A 20,826-nucleotide genomic window follows, 5' to 3' on the forward strand; every position below is an offset into this window, starting at 1 on the left:
ATTTTATAATTTCAAATTTTTATGGAATATCTTAGTAAAATGATAGTTTTCCTGATCTTTTAGGAATAGGTTGAAAAAGGGTTACCACTGTTAAACGGATAAAACAAATGCGATATGTAAAACATAAACCCGACACTATCAAGAATTCAATAGTGCTCAATAAATATTTTTGTCAAGTTATACAAGTTGAATGGCTGTAAAACTTCAACTAGTTTTTACTTGTTTTTTTTGTAGCTGTTCAATTTTCATTCTTAGACTTATCAAAACTATCTTTTTATGATAAAAAAAGGAATTATATGCCATTCATTAGCTTTACCCAATTTTGTAAATTCAAACGTTTATGAAATATCTTAAAATGGTAGGGGTTTTTTTTCCAATCCTTTTTTCGTGTACAGAAAAAAAAAAAAAAAAAAAATGAAAAAAAAATCCCGTTCATGAATAGAACATTTTTACATTCCAAGAATCTTTATCAGAAGTTTTATGATTGTGGATTAAATTATTTTAATTTTGCATTAGAAATGTAAAGGTCTGCAGTTATATATTGAGATGGGATCTGAAAGTGCAATGACCAATCGTTTTGTTGATTTTCATAATTAAAAATGATCATAAGTGATGTTCGTATTGTTTCACCACTTGGCAGGATGCTGAATTGTGTTTAGACAAGCTGTCCATAAAACACCATATATTTCAATGATTCACGTGATGATTCCTGTTTGAGTTTGATCGTCACAAAATACCTGGCTTTTATGCACTCTAACCAGCACTTTATTAAAAACGTATTTTTGCAGAATTTTTAAATTAAAAATCTATATAGGATCTTCTTTAATCAAACCATTAGATATTTATATGAATTATTCAGGCTAGTATCTTCATCTGAAATGGAGGTTGTGAAAATTTTTTTTTTTCTTTTTTCAAATTATTGGCATGAACTTCTGACCTTCAGATATTATTTCAATAGATTTGAGCACATCCATAATTATCTTGATGAATAGTGATGTGGACTATGAAATCGTCTATCCAAATTAGAAATCCAATTGGATTTTTTGTGATCATTTATATGCAAATACTATTGGGACATCCCAGTTTTCTTTCCTATTGGCTTTAGATAAAATACAAGACAATAATTGGCGGCCCAAATGCTTGACACACTTCTGAAATTTGAAAATGTTTTATTCCAACTTAATTCTTCTCCTCATAACAATTTATGTATATTATACTAGCTGTACTGAATCGGCGAAGTAATTTCAGTTTAAATTTTTTGAATAAAATTTAAATAATGAAGAGTTAACTTATATTTTTTATCTTAAAATTAAAAAAAAAAAAAAATTATTACCCTTTTTAAAGTTATATTTAAATAGTTTCTATTATAATTATCTTCCTTGCCAGAATAATTATTTTTGGAGGAAAGAACTTGAGTGAATTATTTATTTATTTTTTTTTATTGAAAATAACATTGTGGTGATAAAAAGGAAGAAATAGCTAGTTAAAATCAAATATCGATTTGTCAGATGCCTTTTTATTTAGATCCAATTTCGTCTTATAATAAATTTGGATGTAGTGCACAATTATTCACTTCATCAAGTTTTTTAGAGAGGAGACTTGGTTTAGCCATACTGCATGCCACAACCCAGGAGAGTTCGTCTATGAAACAATAGCTCCAGAACCACTCCAAAATTGGTAAAGGCCCTCAAGAGGCCAGCTGAAGACGTGCTTATATACCATCAAAGCCAATGTCGAGCCTAGCTCTGATGCACAGGTTTGTGTTTGCTGCTGGTCCTGGGACTGGCTGTCGTACATGGTTTATGTTCATTTAGGAAACTGTGTTCCATGGGATTATTCAACTGTAGCCTTTTAGAGTGAATATCAACATGAAAAGTCCAAGAAGACATATAGCAGAGACGTCAACAATCGAAAAAAGGGTAAAAAAATTCAAATGTTACCAAAGGCAAGATGTTACTCTTTTACCTACCTAGATAAATTTTGTGTTTTAACATATTTTAAACAGTTTATTTAGTTTGAAAAACAAGCAGTGCTAAGTTGCTAAGTTAAACCAGTAACAACATGGCTGACAAGAACATGCCGTCTTCAGAGCATATGGTCTACTTCAAAAGTAGAAAATAAACAAAATGCTGATAGAAATCTTCCCAATAAGTGTCACAGCAATTTTTTTCAAAGCCCTGTGAATACTGCGTAAGATAGCAACTTGTGTTCAATTAAATATATACAATAAGTGTAGAGAATTAGTATTAAATTAACCCAAGAACCTGGTTGACTTGTTGAACAGATTAAATCTTCTAATTTGGACTAAAATAGACTGAATCATATTTTGAACGATCATTGGATTTGACACATGCCAGAAAAAAAAAAGATTAAGGAATTTATTGAGTAAAAAAAAAAAAAAAAAAGGCGACAAAGATGAAGATATTGGTCTGAATAATCCATGGAATATTTTAATGACTTTTATCTCAAATCTTTTTTTTTTTTATTATTATTTTAATTATTATGATAATATTATTAATGATTTTAATGTGTAACAAAAATAGTCTTTTTTTTTTTTTTTTTTTTTTTTGTTAAATTTTATTTTGAAAAGATTTTAAAATAATAACATTTGTACTATTATCTGCATTCGTATTTTTCACATTTAAAATGTGATTTAAAAAAAAATGATTTTGTAAAAGAGTTAATTCTAAATGTTAATATAAATCTTTGTAATAAAATCTTTGCTTATTCGTACGTTTTTTGATTTGAGAGCTAATCAGTTCATCTCATTACATAAATGAAGAGAAAGTTTGACTTGTGATGGTGGAGTTCTAATGATTTCGTTAACTCTGCAGATTCATTATCACAGCGACTTTGAAAAGCAAAAAGGATCTTCATCTCAAATGACAGCTGATAGCCTCGAGATGAAACGCCATGTTGAGAATGCCAAGAACCTCAGCGCGGTACAATTTTTTTTTTTTTTTTAATTCTTTATTTGCTCCTCTTCCTCCTCCTTTTAGCCCCCTTGTCTCTGTTGTAATCCTTCCTCCTCCAGTGATCATGTGATACAGGAGCCATTGATTCCAATTTCTTTATTTGCAAGTATGTTTCTAAAAAAAAAAAAAAAAAAAAAAAAATTCACTGTTGTACAAAGTTGAACTGCAACAAAATCCGGCAAGTTGCATAAAAAAGGCGAAATCAGGCAAAAATACAATCCAATAATTTGTGTATTCATTCTTTTGTGGACTCTTATCTTCGTAGTTGCTGTTTCACCAGGTTTCAGCTAACCCATCCTCTAGTGTTTTTAAAGTGAAAATACATATATCATTTGGTGCAGACCCAACACTGGAAGAACTCAATATTGGATTTATAAGACCAAAAAAATCAAATCATGATCGTCCTTTGGGGCCTGTGATGCCGTGGATGGAGGCATTGAGTCTCTAAGGTTCCAGGTGAGCATTGTCTGAAGATAGCGGGTTCAATCCTACCCAAACAGGCAAGAAGATTAGTTGACCAACAATGTGAGACAACGATGGAAGGCAGTAATTACTGGGGATACACTTACAAGAGTCAGCATTCCTATCCCATTACAGTTACTCACCTGACGAGGGCCAGAGGATGAGTTGGCCGAAACCACCGAAACAAGTGGTGGAACAACTATGAAAATAAGGATAATTGTCTGCAAAAGAATAAATGCACCAATTATGAAGCTTTGTCTCAAAGGATTCAAAGAAACAAAAATATATAATAGGATGCATTAAGGCATACCAGCACAATAAATAATCATTGAAATTATAAATCCAAATAATAGGTTATATGTTGCAAAAAAAAGGGGGGGGGTGATCTGTTGGTTCACCCATTGAGATCGGGTTAAATTTTTTGAATTGGGGGACATGGACACACACACATACACATTATATAGATGAATAGATTTAAACGAATAAATTACTTTAAAACAATTGTTAGTAGTGTTTCTAGAATTCTGTGCAATAATGATCGGACGTGCGATAGCCTGATGATTCCCTACTGAAATGAAATGCGTAAAACTTTGTGATTTGCTGTATAATTTCAGGAAATATATGTATTTCTCAAATAGTATTATGACTTTTGGTGATAACCACTTTTGTTTATGGTGGACTCTTCCACTCTTGTTTTCTTTCTTTATTAGCTTTTGCTATTGCTAAACAAATGGAAGTGAGGGTTATAATATATGGAATGTGGGGGAGGGTTAAGAGAAAATTGCTATCATATAGCATTAACTCAGCAGGTGACCCATTATAAATATTTAAAATTTAACTTTTTTTTTTTTGCCTTTTTTTTATTAGTAAGCTGAGCGAATTTGTTGTGATATTTTTAAACCTTTTCTTTAAGAACACTTCTCCACAGATGGACGCTGTGTTTTAGTCAAAGTTCATACTAATATATATCATTGTTGGCAGTTAAGTTTGTTTGGTTAAAATATCAGTTTTTGTGTCCTTATAGTCAACTAACTGTATCTAAATGAGCCGTTATTTTGATTTTTATCTATTTGAAGACAATTTCTGCAAACAACTTTATCACAAATTTTGTTCCTATTAAAGTAATATTGCAGTCAATGACTACAATCCTTTTTTTCATTCCTAGTACCAAAAATTGCTGCTTTCCTCATTAGTTTTTAGAAACTTTGTACCATTTTCAGCTTATCTTTTATCACGCCATTTTATAAATGCTAATCAGCATGCAGGTTTCTAATTAAATTTTTCATTTTATTTCAGGAATATTATCTACTTGAAGAAAAAAAAATTGTTTTTGTTAGGTGATCAAAGAATGTTATTTATGAATATTTCTTTCCATTTAGACGTTTCGAGGAGGAAAAAATGTCTAAATAGAAAGAAAAAAAAAAGGCAACTATTTAGTGTTTTTAAACTTTTCAAGTGCTCTTAGAAGTATCAATTTGTAAATTTATCCCCCCCTCCCCCCTAATGGAATAAAGAAAATTTTTAAATTGATGTTTTAGATGATAATTAATAATTTGTATTATTTGGACTATTTTCATTTTGGTTGTTATTTTCACAATGTTCCAGCTGATGTAATGTCCAAGCTTCTTAGTGTGTATCTTCACACTCTGGAATATTTACATTCAAGAAGATACACCTGAACAAGGTCAGAGGTTATCTCAACTGATACATTGTGAAAATAAGAACAGATGAGAATAGTAGTCCAAATGATACAGATATTGATGATTCAATGATCTTATTTAATTTACACTAGAACTTTCTGATATCTTGTTATCCATTTTCAAGAAATTGTTCATCTCAAACATTACAATGGCTTATTGTTATTATCGTTTTGCCATTGATATTTCGATTGACATTTTCTTCCTTTTAAATGTCTAAAGCAACAAATACTTGAACAAAAAAAGAATACAAATACTAAAAAAGAAAATTTCTTTATTCCATCGGTCAGAAATAAAAATCAATACTCTTAATGCAATATGGGATAGTTATTGAAAAGAAAAATTAAAATTCATTGTCTGTTTTATTCAACAAAACATGTCTAAATGAAGGTTTGGTGCCATGCACTTATTTTCTTACAGTGAATAATAACATAAATTTTGAAGCTTTTGTCATGTTGTAATTATTTGCTTGTCTCGTAGAGAAAAGGTCGCTGAGATCAAGAGATTTTTGTTGGTCATCAAAACTAATGATTAATTCCTTTTTTTTTTTCTTTTTTTTTTCTCTATCTTTCAAGTATCTTAGTACATGTCAACAAAACATTGTAGAAATATCCTGGTTGTATTGATAGGTAAAAAATGTGAGATTAGTGTTGTCAAATGAAATCATTTGTTGAAATAAATGCTATTAAACACTCGGTATGGGATTCTTAATCTACAGGGTGGAACGATAAAATTGTCACGCTAGAAAAGACAACAGGATTCCATTTCCATTGAATGAAAATCAGTTTTCTTTTTGTTTCAAACCATCTAATAATTGGCTAATTGTGTACAAATTCCAAGAGTGATAGGAGCCTTCTATCATGTCTGAAAGTGACATAATGTTCAAAAAGTGAGATCAGGTGCATCGCTGTAAAACTCATGCACTCTATCGATCCAAGTTATAACAGGACCATTGCCAGCACTCTCTAAATGCAAATCCAGACGGTTCAACGCTTAAGGGCACAACTCAAAATTTTTGGCCACAGCTATGGTCTTTGGTGTGATTTCAAGTGAGGGCCACATCATGCCACCTTACATCTTCGAAGTCGACTTGAAAGTCAACACCAAAGTGTATCTAGATGTGCTGAAGAGTGTGTTGATCTCCTGGTGCAATCAGATGGCTGCTGACAGACCCTGGGTGTGGTAGCAGGACTCAGCGCCTGTCTACAAGTCCAAAGAGACCTAGGTTTGGCTTCAGAAAAAGTGCTACGACTTTTTACCCTTCTTTCACTGGCTGCCCCCCCCCCGACATGAACTCACTGGACTACTTTGCTTGGTGATACATTGAGAACGTCACCAACATGACCTCCCACAATACCAAGGCCAGCCTGATTGCTGCCATCTGCTGAGTATTCAGAGCTCCTGCTGTTGCTGAAAAGGCATGTTCTCAGTTCTGGACCCACTTGATGGCAGTGATTGAGGCTGAAGGTGGCTACATTGAATAGATTTCCACTCTACTACATAATCAAGTTACCAGAATTTTTTTTTTTTTTCAATAAAACTTAAAATACAGCTTTAGGGCAACAAATTTATCGTTCCATCCTGTATAAAGGATAATTTGAATTTTAAAGTATCTGATTATTTTTTCTCACTTGCAGGATTTTTATTTTATTTGATCATGTATTGAACATGTATGTATATATATATATATATATATATATATATATATATATATTTGAAATGAAATTTTCTAGTTTTGTATTCAAATATAAATATTAACAAAGTTCATTTAGATAGCTCAATAATGCAATAGCAAAGCTATAAAAAAAATGTTATGCCATATAAAGGAAAAGTGTGTTTGCGCATGTGTGTTAGATAAAGAATTACTAAATGGTCGATTACAAATAATTTAGTGCTTATATCATTTCAATGAAACATTTTAAAACAGTGGTTTGGAATACAAATTATTTTACCTATTATTATAAATTTTAAGAAATAATAAGTTTTAACATTTATTGTAAACAAGTGTTTATCTGATAGCTGAAATAGAGTAAGTTTGTAAAAAAAAAAATATTAACGTTGTAAGCTAACCCTGTTATTTAAGTTAATGAAAAAAGTCTCCATTTTTAACAATCTTCCAAACTGGAATTATTTTATGAAAAAAACTAAGTGAAATAAATGTTTTTCTTATGAAGGATATGGTGGAAGGAATGAATTAGGAATTGGCTAATCTGAATCAAATATTGATTTATCAGATGCATTGCTATTAATGACACTTTGAGAAATATATCAACTTCACTGTATATAAATATAAATTATCCACGGATACTATATATATATATATATAATTTCCACAACTCACAAGAGCCATAACAGCCAACAAATCGGAAGTCCAAGACTCAGTTTTCTTGACTGATGTTAGGTAATAAACTTTCTGGTATGTGGCGCGTTTGCTCATGTGGCAGATTACTCGCCTCTCATGTAGGAGGCCTGATTTTGAATCCCAAGTTCAGATATGTCTAACTGATGAGGGCGAAACTAGAGTCTTGGACTTCTGATTTGTTGGCTCTTGTGAGCTGCGACGTTATTTGACTGTGGAAATAATTATATAATCTTTCACATTTTGAAAAATATATATTATTATTATTATTAAACCACATTTTTCTTAAGTGGGTTTAGGTTTACTATGCAATTTAACATAACATACAACCAGGAATTGATATTTTCTCAATGATTTATTTTTATTTTTTTAATCTTTTGAATACTATGTTGATTGTACCCTTAAATTCTTAAATTATTTTTCTTTTTAATATTTTTCTTTTTACTTTAATGCTGCCCACCAAGTAGTATAATTATAGTAAATTTTGAAACTGTTCAATTTCTCCTCACACTTATTCCCTGGTTTGAATTTTTGTAGACATTAATTTTCATCCCACCCTCTTTTTTATTACATCAACCGTCTTTTTACCAACATGGATAATCTCCCTTGATATATAGATCTAGTCTTTACCTTAGAAACTTATGAAGCCTTTTCACAAATTTACTTTTATGAATATTGTCATTTTTTTTTTTTCTAACATAAAATAATTTTTTTATTGTTTATTACTTGTTTAGTTTTGTTATTCGACTGATATTTTAGATCATATATTTGTATTATGACATTAAGACTTTAAAATTTATATTTATAACATTATATACATATTAATTGTTTTTATATGTAGACACTAGCGTTTCATGCTTACGCACTCATCAGTGTAGGAAGTTTTAATTACTGACGGTTAGGAGATTTAAACCCAGTCACCTTAGCCTTCATAGGTTAGCATTCTACCTCAAGATCACCAGCAATTGACACAAAAATTGTGGGAAATTAAGAGTAATCAGAGTATTCAACACAGGAAGTCGAAATATTGCATTTGCGCTTAACTGTTTTTTCTTAATTCCCTAAATAGGGCTCAAAATCATTTTATTTATTTATTTATATATATATATATATATATATATATATATAATAGGACAATAAAATAAATGAACATCATCAAACATTAATTTATTATAAATTGTTTAAAAAAAAAATAGTTATGCAAATTAAGCAATCAAATAATTGTATTTGTGTCATTCGCCTATAATATATATATATATATATATATATATATGGTATACCATACCAAAATATATGGTGTTGTTAATTTAAATAACACAAACCTGTTTTAATGGCAATATATTAATAATGAATGAAAAACAGTTGCATTTATTCATTTTGATGTAAGACCCTTGTTTTTATTTTGTTATACAGATAAGATGAATCTACAGTTTGTCGAACAAGACGTGTTGGGTTGTATGCTAACTTGTGTCATAATTAAAACTTTCAGGTGAGATACCATGAAGACTTTGAGAAACAGAAAGGGAAGCGAATCACTGTGGCCGACGACCCTGAACTGCAGCGTATCAAGCAGAACACCCAGATTCAGAGTGAAATCAGCTACAAGGGAATTAAACAAACCCGTGATATTATGGAACAGCGACGACCGGAACAAGCTGCTCAGGGTAAGCATGCACCCCCGACCCTCAACTCTTTTGATTTCTCGTTTTATTTGTTCTCATTCATTTCCTAAACACGTTTGTATTACACTTCCTGTTTAATTTAAATTTAATAATACTGACTTCCTGTTTTGTTAGATTGTTTTATTCACATAACAAGATTCACTTCACCTTTTTTTTTTTCCTGACAACCATCTTGGAGAGGAGTTTTGTGATTAGTTTCAAATTCAGAATGAAAAGTATTTGTCAGATGAAGAAGGATATTGTTTCTTGTCCAGAATTTCACCGATATTAAAAAAAAAAAAACTCTGTATGATGTACATACCAATAACGAAATGAAAGTATCATATTCCAAAAACTATGTAAATTAACCAAGTAATTTTGATTTTATAAAGAAAATCATTAAATGATTAATGGAAATGTGTATGCATTACAACATGAATCTTACAATTGGCCTTTTGGTCAAGATCAAAGTGTAGTATCTGTTCTTCAGATGCTGTACTTCTATTTCTTCTCTTTCGGTGAAGGAGAAATCCTTCACGACTGAGACAATTTTTATTTTTGTACCTTTTCTCCACGTTAAAAAACGACCCTGGTGTCTAACTCTGTTCCGTGGGGAGGCATAGTAAATAGGTACAACATGAATCTTGTAATTGTTGAGTTATTTCCCTTTGCTTGATTTGTTTTAAAAATAGCTGACTGTTTCTCCTTTGGTTACTCATAAAATTTGTCCAGAATTTCCCCTATATTAAAAACAAAAATAAAGAAAAATCTGTAGGATGTAGATACCAATAACAAAATGAAAATATATTTCAAATACCATGTAAATTTATAAAAATAAAATTACTTGATTAAGAAAATCATTTATAAGCAATTAATGACAACATAAATCTCGCAATTGTTGAGTTATTTCCCCTTTGCTTGACTTGTTTTTAAAATGGCAGCTGTTTGGTTACTCATAAGATTTGATTTTCTTTTATAAAAATAAAACTACTTAATCAATTTACATAATTTTTGGAATAGGTTTTTGTTTTGTCATAGGTACATACATCATATAAATTTTTCTTAATTTTTGTTTTTAATATAGAGGGAATTCTGGACAAGAACATTGTTTTTGAGATAGAATTTTCCTTGCCTGGACAGCACATAAGAAAATGGCAATAACAGACAATCTTCAATATCTGAAATAGAAATATAACATTATATAATATATAACTAAAAATAAAATATCTAAAAAGCCATACATTGTATACACATCACCATTTTTGTCACACCTAGCACTCATTTCATTAATGTTGTACTCTTTACATGCCTTGCAATGTTGTGACTTTCACATGCATTAGCAAATTTGATGCTGCACAAACTGATCCTGTGCATCTGTGTAGACTGCAACCTCTAGGTCAGAAATAGATAAAAGATGATTTGCACCATTAAAAATTTTTAAAAAGGCGCACACCTAAACCATGATCTGTTCGAAAATGACAACCTATGCAAACATCAACTGATCGTTAAAGTGTAAAATAGAGAATCATTACCAACTGAAAATGGGACCTGCAGCACATCACATGGGCACATACTTGCTCAAAGCAGAAACTTAGAATACAAGAAAGAACATATTAAATTTGACTATTCACAAAATCTCATTGTTCTAATTGAAACTTGAAAAGGGATGATATGCCATAAAATAAAACAACCAAAGTAAGCACCATTTTTATTTTGCAAATTTTTCTCTGCAAAACAACCAAACTAAACACTATATGTAAATAATTGAAAATATAAAGAATTTGAAACATGAAATCTTTCTTCTAAAATTGCTAGATTCCGCATTAAATACCCTGAAGAGTTGATATGCTGGCAAAACAAAACAGCCAAACCAAATTTTCTCACAAATTGAACTTTTAATCTTCATCATTGATAACAAACAATGCATATTCACCAGAGACAAATAACACTGTAGATTGCCTTGACCAATAGTGCAATGACTTGATATATTAAATGACAAAATAGTTCCCTTATTTGGGCATGGTTCAGCTTTCAACTTTATAACTGTTGATATATCTTTTAGTCCTTAGTTTAGACAGTTGTCTTCTCTTGGCAGACACCTGAAAAATTCTGCAACAATGGCTTCTTTTCTTTGCTGAAAACTGAATGATGCTATTCTTTTGAACTACAAACTAGATATCGCTTGATTGAGCTTTTCTTGCTATTCAGGATTGATTGCATTTTTCTCGCCCTCCTGTCTTTCGGTGTGGGAGATGACTTTACTGGCCTTTGGAATTAAGTGTATAAAATATTAAAGCCCTCAAAATGACTGCTTATGCCTACTGCAAAAAGCATAAGCGAATGAATTTATATTGAAGTTTTTTTTTTTTTGCATTTTGGTGTTTCGTAACAATTATCTCTATTATGAAAAAATACCTTATAATATATGTGCATAATAAATAATGAAATAAATAATTGCATCTAAGTGAAACACAATATAATTATTGCCGGAAAATTAATATAAAAATCATAACAAATATAAATGCCAACTTTAATTTCACAATAAGTTTAGAGCCTCTGCGAGCCTATTGTATTTCCGTCCTACTTTTGGCAATGAAAAATTGTACATATTTAAAAAAATTTTCTTTCTAAAGATGAGGTATACCGCGATAATTCAAAGAATGTAGTACACATCATCATTAAATAAATTCTTTATAATTGGAAATTATTAAAATCTTTCAACAATATCATTCTTTTTACTTGTACACAAGTGTTTTTCTACGTGTCTGCATTGTGATGGCCTTCGAACGCAACTCCTTAAAAATGCCTTAAATAGGCATCTAAAAACTACAACTTGTACAAAATCATTTAGACATACTTTGGGGTAATTGTGCCAAGTACGGGGTAATCGCACCAACTAGCTAAAAGTGCCCTTTTGGCAACCACGCATATAAAGAGCACTTTTTTTTTTTTTTTTTCTTTTTTCTTTTTTTTAAGTTGACGCAATTACACCCCGACCCCCGGGATTTGGCGCAATTACCCCAAAGTATGGTAACAGTTTTATGAATCTATTTTTTATCACCTTTTCATAGTTTTTCTAACTTTCGAAAATAAGTATGTACTAAGGATAACTATTTCATGAGATGTAGTATTAAAGAAAAAAAGCTCTTAGAAGCAATTAAAATTTAGAATAAACAAACTGAAATTAATAACTAGAAAGTTGCGCTTAAAAGAAAAATAAATTTAATTTTTTTTTTTTATGCAATATTTACATTAAATATTGCATTATTATGCTATCAAAATCATTCATTTTTAGTGGAAAAATTTGAATTCTGATTTTAATGATGGCAGCAAGATTTAACTGTGGAAGACAAGGAAATGCTGAAAGTTTTGGGGGTGGATGAGGTATTCTTTATATGTGCTAGAATATCCACTCAACTTGCCACCAATCAGAATCCTGAAAATGGACTTGCCCATTTAGACATAATGGAGCATCTCAGCCTGTTTTATGTACCAACTTTCTAGCTCCTAATCACTATAGTGTGTCTAAAAAAGATGTATAAACACTTTGAACGAACTAACAGTGATACAATAGTATTGTTTCATTTGAAAACTATCATTCCTTTAGTTTTAGTGAAATAAATTAAATGCTGGTTTTCATTATGGCAGTGTGACTAAGCTTTAGATCTTTCAAGATCTTATGCAGGTAGATTAAAATCAGGAGTTTTGTATCCCCTCCATCCTGCATTCACCAGGCCTAATGCCCCTGGACAATTTTTATAGGGCTTTCTAAAAACAAGGACTGTTATAATGCCTGAAACATTCACTGAATTAAAGTCAGTAATTAAATGAGAATGTTTATTGTTTTTTCTTTTTTTTCATAAACGATTCTGAGGCATTTTTTTCTTTTTCACTTCCTGAGCGAGTGCTTTTTAAGAGAAGTTATCTGCCCTTTGTTTACATTCTAGTCGCCCCACATTTTTTGGATGTATTATTTGTAATTATTAATTTATTATTTAAATATTTTTACGTGCATAAAAGTAAGTTATCCAAAGATATATATGTGAAAATCGTTCAAGACAAGGCATGAAGCCACATTATGTAACGAGTTGAAAAAAAATACTTCAACATCAAAAATTAGCCACAGATAAGTGTTTGATACATAGATTCCAATCCAGAAAACAGTAATTTTTCCCACTTTGTCAGAAACCTCGCTATTGAATGTGAGGACTAAAAGACAAAATAAGGAAAGCGAGAGTTACAGGGCTACTGAGAGTAAACCTAAGTTCTACTCTACTTCGCACAGTCAGCAGTGCCTCAACCAATATAGAAGTCAGTTTGAGAACATGAGGTTGTAATACAATGTTATTTTTGTAAGTTCTAATATATTTTGAATATTAAATTTTAACAAACACCTACTTTACAATAATTCAATGTGTATACATCTTTTGAAACACACACACACACACACACATATACACACACATATATATATATATATATATATATATATATATATATATATAATTCAGACAGTTATTTTGCCGCATTATAGTTCTTCAGTCTTGTTAGATGTGACAAATGTGTTAAGCTGACATCCAAAATCCAATCATTTTGACAGCAGTTAAGAGATATTACACTATTATGCTTGCCATGGAACTGATGAAAATTGTTTTACATTACTGACTCCCTAGAGAACTCTTTTCTATTATAAAGACTTATGCCTTACACTGAGTGGCAACCAAATAGTATCTTACGAGAGAGTTCAACCCATGAATAGGAATTAGATGAGAGCTGCTTTTCTTTGTCACGGCTCTTCTGTTGTGAGGTAAATGTAACAAGTGTTTCAGGCTTATATTCGAAACTTGAATTAAACTCTAATATTGTTCTTTGGCTCCAAATTTTCACATATTTCAAAATGATTGAATTGTTTCAAAACAAAAATCAAACTCTGTCTCCATTGGTCAGTATTTCTTAGCTATAAATTTCTTGTTTTATTGATGTTTTTTTTTTTTTTTTTTTTTTTTAAGAATGATGCTTATTATTTAGAAGGTGAACACAAACATCCATCATTGATTTCAAGTAGTTAGCATATAAATTAATCTTGTCAAATTTTCAAAGTCAGACCTAACTGGCATTTAAGCTGACAAATAAAACGTTGCTTCTGACTAGCCAATTTTCATGTGTTATTGTTGTATCATGTTATTAGTAATATAATTTACTTGGTTACTACTTTTAAAATTACTTAGTTTGGCTCAGATGATTGCAAATATGAAGCATCTTTAAATAATCACCTAAAAATAAAATGCATTTTAGATTTAAGGAGTTTTCTACTAATCTACAAACTAATATAAATTAAAAACTAAAACGATTTCATTGAATCTTGGGCAGCGCCGAATGAATACGGCTAGTATTGAATAATACAATGAAAGTTGTATTCTGGTTGAAATCAAGGAGTGTCTTGTGTTTACCTTGTAATTTAAACTAACATTTTCAAAAAAAAAAATTTGTAGAATATTAGACAAATAGCTATTGTTTATATATATATATATAAGATGGTACAGGGTGACCCACTAAAAAGGCCACCCTAAAAGCATTAAAAAAATCAATCCTTTCTATACTTCAATCATATTTTGATTCATCAATTTGTCTTGCTCACCCACCAAGTTTTAATCATAAATGTCCAACAGTCTTTGTTTTATCGCCATTGATGATCTTCTCCGAATGTGTACCTCCATATTGCAAGCACACTGGGAATAACTCCACATAAAAAAAATCTGAGGACTAATTCAGTATTTTAGTTCCTACTTATGCGACTATCATCAAAGTGTCCCTGTATATCATTGAACTGCACTAAAAATAAAGATTATAATTTGATGGTCAAAGGGTTATGAATGTACAATCTCTTCTGCAACCCATCCATATTTGATAGAAATAAACTTCACTTTCTGCCTGACTTGTCCACCAAGTTTAAATCTTGCATTTCCAGTCTTATTTTGCTATTCAATCTGTAGAAGGAACCGTTGGGGATTGTCTTATCATTAGGCATGATCCTGGGTGAGCTTCAAACTTTCTATACCCCCACCTTTCTGATTTTCCATGAGGATTATCTCAAAGACGAACAATGTCTATCAAAATAATAATCAGATTTGAAGATATTCATCCAAGCCAAGGGAAGTGGGTCTGTTGTTGCCAATTTTACTTCAATTCAAGAAATGCCTTTCAAAGAAAAACTTTCTCGTTTCAGGTCATGTAGTTTGAATAATGACCTCACCAGATATAGGCTAGTTTGGAAGTTGATTTCTAAGAGTTGTCCAACACATGCCAACATGTTTAACAGACGTTAAACCTATTATGATGATTATATCATTTGAATCCGAAGATTCTGTTGGCATTGGTTTCCCCAATATGTTTCTAGTCAGAATTCTTTCTAGAAAGACATAGGGTACTTATGGGAGAGACAATGTGAAGATTGCAAACATCCTGAGTAAAAAGGATGTTTTCTTTGTTTTTTTTTTAAATGAACTCAATCCGAACTTGGAACACTAGATCGTCGTTTGTGTTATTAATCACTTGACTACCATCACCTCTCATCAAATATGATTACATATCAGCTGTAGATGTGCTTATTTAAATGTCAATAAAGCAGATATGATTGAAATTTAGTGGACAAGTTAGGCATAGACTAAAATTTATTTATGTCAAATATGGTTGGATTGCAGAAACGCTTGTGAATTTTATCAACAGTAAAGCAAAGACTGTTGGACATTCATAACTGGAACTTGGTGGGCAAGTCAGACATAGACTAAAGTTTATTTGTATCAAATATGGTTGGATTGCAGAAACGATTGTAGATGTTATTAATGATTCCATAGGTGGCGTTTTGTGTGTAGAGGGATGAGGGGGGGTCACCCTGTACTTTTAATTTTACTGCTTTTTTTTTTCACACTCATTATGTCAGCACTCAAATGTTAATAAAATATGAGGATTTTTGTGCTTCTTTTTCAGAATTTTATTAAAACAATAATAAATATGATTTTGATTATTAATATTTTATTCATTTATAGAATATGCATTATTTTATTATTTACTATTATTCTTTTATTGATTTATTTGAACTTGGGTGCTGACAATACTTGCTTTTTAGAATGCTTTGCTCCTGATCCTGTGATGTGTTGCAAATTGTAAGGAATGGGGGGGGGTACTATACTGCATCTACTGCACCACCATCAACCAACTACAAATTTTGCTTTTGTTTTTAGTATTAATTTTTCTCCAATTCTAACACCATTTGCAATAATTGTTTCAATGATTTGTATTTGTTTATTGAACTGATTACTTTTTCAGGTATTATCTAAAAATATGAACTCATTGTAGTCGCTTTTTTTTTTTTTCTACTAATACATTTTGCTAAAAATAGGATTCAAAATGTTTGGCGTATTTGGATTACTGTTCTCATCTTGGATGTTATTCTCACAATGTTTCACCCGATGTAACTCAAGATTTTCTTCAGGTGCATTTCATTGAACTTGGGAATTTCAGAGTTTGTTGAGACTCACCTGAGGAAAGTCAAAGGTTACGTCTGCTAAAATATTGTGATAATAATATCCAAAAAGGAGAACAGTCTGAATAAATACTAATTATCACCCCCTCCCTCATCTAAAAAGAATTTTTGAAAATAATTTCCAAATATTTATCTAATATTTACTCTCTATTTTATGTCTGGCTTCACTTTTTGGCAAATCTTAAAATAATAAGAAATAATAAAAATTTTGTATACCATTTCTATATTATGTTTGTAACATTGTTAATTATTAGTAATCAATTTCTGAAACATTAATTTTAAAATGCCTAGTCACACAAAAGAAATGATTTTATGGCTCCTTAGCTTTTTGGCTTAGATCAAAGTATAGTTGAATAATTTGGCAAATTTCGAGTAAGACAGTTCCTGGAAATGTGATATTATGGTGATTGATAATTGTAGTTAGGAGTAGAATAGATACTTTCTAATCATGATGACAGTTTCTCGCACTGTAAAATGGCCTTGTGCTTAATTTGTTCAAATGGAAATTTTTGTAATATTTTTTGCAAATTAAAATATTTGAAATGTATCTGTTCTCCACAACATCAGCACCATTTGACACCAGAAAATTTTCATGTAATTGTCTCTCTTGAAAATGTGATGCTGAAAATGTTTTTATAATGCTATCAATTTTTTAAATAAAATTTCTTTCATTGCATTAATGATTATAATAATAGTACTATAGAAACAAAAATTTAGTGTATATAGAATAGTATCATAATGTATATTACATAATATTAAAAAAAAAATATATATATATATATATGCAAATGAACCAAATCAAGTTTTGTTTGAGAGTTTCCTTGTTTTATTTTTATTTCAAAGTTCTCAGAAATCAAAGGCTTCCTGGAGCTAAGACTTGAACTCTATATGAACTAGATAAATATTTGAATATTAATTTTATAAACTTAAGCATGTATGCAAATGAGCCATATTAAGTTTTGTCTGAAAATGTTTGAGAATGGGTATATATGATATTTAAAACTACTTTATTAACCGAAATTGATAAATCCTAAGTGAGTTAGATACTTTGGGCCTAGACAGTTTATTAATATTCAGATATTATTGGTATGAATAAGTAAAAGTAAAATTATTTAAAAAGTGCATTATATATATTTATGACATCAGCAGTGTTATACAAATTTAAAATTAAAAATACACCATAAAAATAAAACTATATAAAATGTGCATAAAGCAAGTTGAACTATGAAGTTACCAAAACTTCAAAATTTGGACAGACATAGAAACTGCCACTTATAAGTGGATAATTGAATTTCACATAAACCCTAAAATATTAAAGACAGACATTCAAAATTTTTCTATTCTGAAATCTTATTTCTTTTCGCTGGGGGGTAGGATGTCCTTCCCTTTCCATACAGATGCACACACATCATAGCGCCAGGCTTTCAAAGCTAATGATTGTACCCCATCACTACCACCACTGTGTACCTCTCTTCCTTTCACATGGGGAGGAGGGTGTCCAGTGGTCAACTGCATGCTGCCTTCATTGCTCTGACCAGTGTCAGCTTGACTTTGTTCTGTTTGCTTTTGACCTCCTCTTTGGTAGATGGCCACTCTCTTCCTCCTCCTCCTATGTCCACTGCTGCAGTTGGCGGGTTACCCACTACTGGCTATGGTCAGCCAGGTAAAATCAGTGACTACGATCCGTATCAAGAGAACTTGACTTTCAACTCCCCATACTCTGCTAAATCCCAGGCTACCACAATCTATGACTCTAGATTTGGACAAGGTGAGTTGGTAACGAGAAAAAAAAAAAAAAAAAAACTGGAGAAAGAATGCCATTGAAATATACTAATGGCACTGACCAATATACTTGTTATGACGACAGTGTGGACAGCAAATTGAATTTTTTTTTTTTTTTTTCATCTAATTGCTGTACACATTTTTTTATCTTCATACAATGTTTCTATGGAAACGGTTTCTCAAAAAGAATTTCTCATTTGGAATATCATTTTTATCAGAACACAAAAATAATTGGCAGCATTTTGGCTACTGTTCTCGTGTTATGTCCACAATGTTTCGTCTGATGTAACCTCCGTGCCTCTTTTCAAACTTGGGAACCTTCTAGTTGAACTCTACAGAATTTTAAACTGGTTCCATACAAATTCCTGAGCTTGAAGAGATGCCCCTGAAGAATATTAGAGGTTAGATTGGTCAGTCGAAACTCTGTAAATATAACAACCAAGATGAGAATAGTAGTCCAAATAATATATATTATCAATCCTCATTTAAAAAAAAAAAGTATGAAACAGAAAACATAGATCATCAAAAAGGACCTGATTTATTTATTAACTGAATTTTTTTTTGTGATTATTATTTATGGTAAAATTTGATACATTAAACACGGCTCAAGTTATCAGAAGGTGGAATAGAGAAATTATTTCTTGATCAAACTATGGTCTTATAAATATTTGTTTATTTTGATTTCAGTCTCTAAAATGTTTTTAATCTTAAATCTGATTGTTGGCATCAAGACTTAGATTTTGTTTCAAGAGCTTATTTAGTATTTGTAATTTGATCACATTTTCGTTCTTCTAAATCTTATTTTCTTTGTATCTCATTTTGTTTGTATTTTTACTGGAAGCAAATTTATTTTGAAGAGGATCCTAAGTGTTACATAAAATATTTTTCTTTCAATTTGTCTCCGTTTTTGTGAATTATGGATTTTTTTTCTTTTCAATGGTGGTTTGGCATTAAAATGAAATTGTTTGCATTGTAAGTACAGTGTTCGTACAGGCTTGAAAGTACCTAGAATTTCGAGCTTTACAAAGATTTATAATTTAAAGGCCGCATTCAGGTGTCTGTTTTTGTTCGTAAGTCAGTACTTCAGTATCTTACATTGCTATCAATCTTCTTAAACACTTACATATTAGATTTATTTTCATTTGGATCTGCCATTGTATTGTAATCAGGATTCATTTTTGGTTTACAGTTCAAGTGTTTCTCAGATTTAAAAATGAAAATGATTTTTTTCATATTCTTGTTCAAAACTGTTTTTCACAAAAAAAATAAATTAAAAAAAAATACGCTTTTATCTCTCCTGTATCAATTTAGCAGTAAAGTAATTTTTTTTTTTTTTTTTTTGTCAAATTATTCTATCAGTGACATTTATTTTTTTTTTAATAACTAGATATTGTCAGGGTGTAGTACAAATTGAGGCAACTTAAATTGGATCAATTTATTTTTTTCTACATATTTAAAAATATAAATATCAGTTGAAGTATAATTCTTTCTAGTTCAAAATGACTCTATATTTAAATTTCTTTTAATAAATATTCTATTCAGATTTTTAAAAACCAAATAAATTATACTGATTTTTATTGCACATTGTATTAACACATAAATATCAGTAGTGGTATTTTTTTTTTTTTTAATTTTGTTTGTTACTGTTTACTGCGGAAACAATCACTTTCAGGATAACTCTGTAACTCTCTCCCTGATTCGGATGTCTTGATATCGGTTACTAACAATAGTTAATGTTTTGACATCAGCTGTAATCACACAAAGCAAACGATTTATTGACAGATAAAACCAATAAATATCAAATGCAAATCAGTTTCTCTTCCTCCTTCATAAATTAAGGTATTTTATAGCTCAACCGATGATGTGAAGCTGACAAAAACCCTGACTGATTTTTAGATAATGTAAAATGGCCTAAGACTCCGCTTTGTTAGTCTGTATGTTGTTGACCGTTTTTGACATGCACAGAACAAGAACCCGTTTACTACAGTTGTCACTGCTATCACGTGTGTTCCCTCCCTGCCAAATGTTATGCACCAATTTAGAGAAGTAGTCTACCTGTTTTTATACCTATTCTAAAATCAAGTGTTTTTTTAATATTTTAAATTTGATCCTACTAATTTAGAAATAGTCTCCATGTTTTTTTTTCCTACTTATTCTAAAATCAAGCTTTTTTTATTATTAAATACTTTGTTCAAATTTGATGACTCTACTTATTTAGAAAAAAAAAATCCTTAAATTTGTTTTGTTATTACTAATAATTCAAAAAAAATTTTGATTAAATAGAAATATATAGAAATAGTCTACGTTTTTTATACTTATTTTATAATCAAGTTTTTTTTTGTTTTTT

At 30.4% G+C, this 20,826-nt stretch overlaps 1 protein-coding gene across 7 annotated transcripts in view; it reads left to right on the plus strand.

Moving 5' to 3' along the window:
* The window catches only part of LOC145259805 (LIM and SH3 domain protein F42H10.3-like), a 398,993-nt gene that overhangs the window by 323,789 nt on the left and 54,378 nt on the right, over positions 1-20,826 (plus strand). For 4 of the 7 annotated variants that reach the window (XM_080117590.1, XM_080117591.1, XM_080117592.1 and 1 more), the window contains 3 exons: positions 2,835-2,942; positions 8,983-9,157; positions 18,283-18,465. In XM_080117590.1, the coding sequence (XP_079973716.1) occupies positions 2,835-2,942; positions 8,983-9,157; positions 18,283-18,465 (466 nt within the window). The remainder of the gene's footprint in view (positions 1-2,834; positions 2,943-8,982; positions 9,158-18,282; positions 18,466-20,826) is intronic. The other 3 variants (XM_080117593.1, XM_080117596.1, XM_080117597.1) reach the window with 1 other exon arrangement.

The sequence above is a fragment of the Euprymna scolopes genome, chromosome 35, assembly GCF_053919585.1.
Source record: "Euprymna scolopes isolate OS-2025 chromosome 35, ASM5391958v1, whole genome shotgun sequence".
NCBI classification, from domain to species: domain Eukaryota; kingdom Metazoa; phylum Mollusca; class Cephalopoda; order Sepiida; family Sepiolidae; genus Euprymna; species Euprymna scolopes.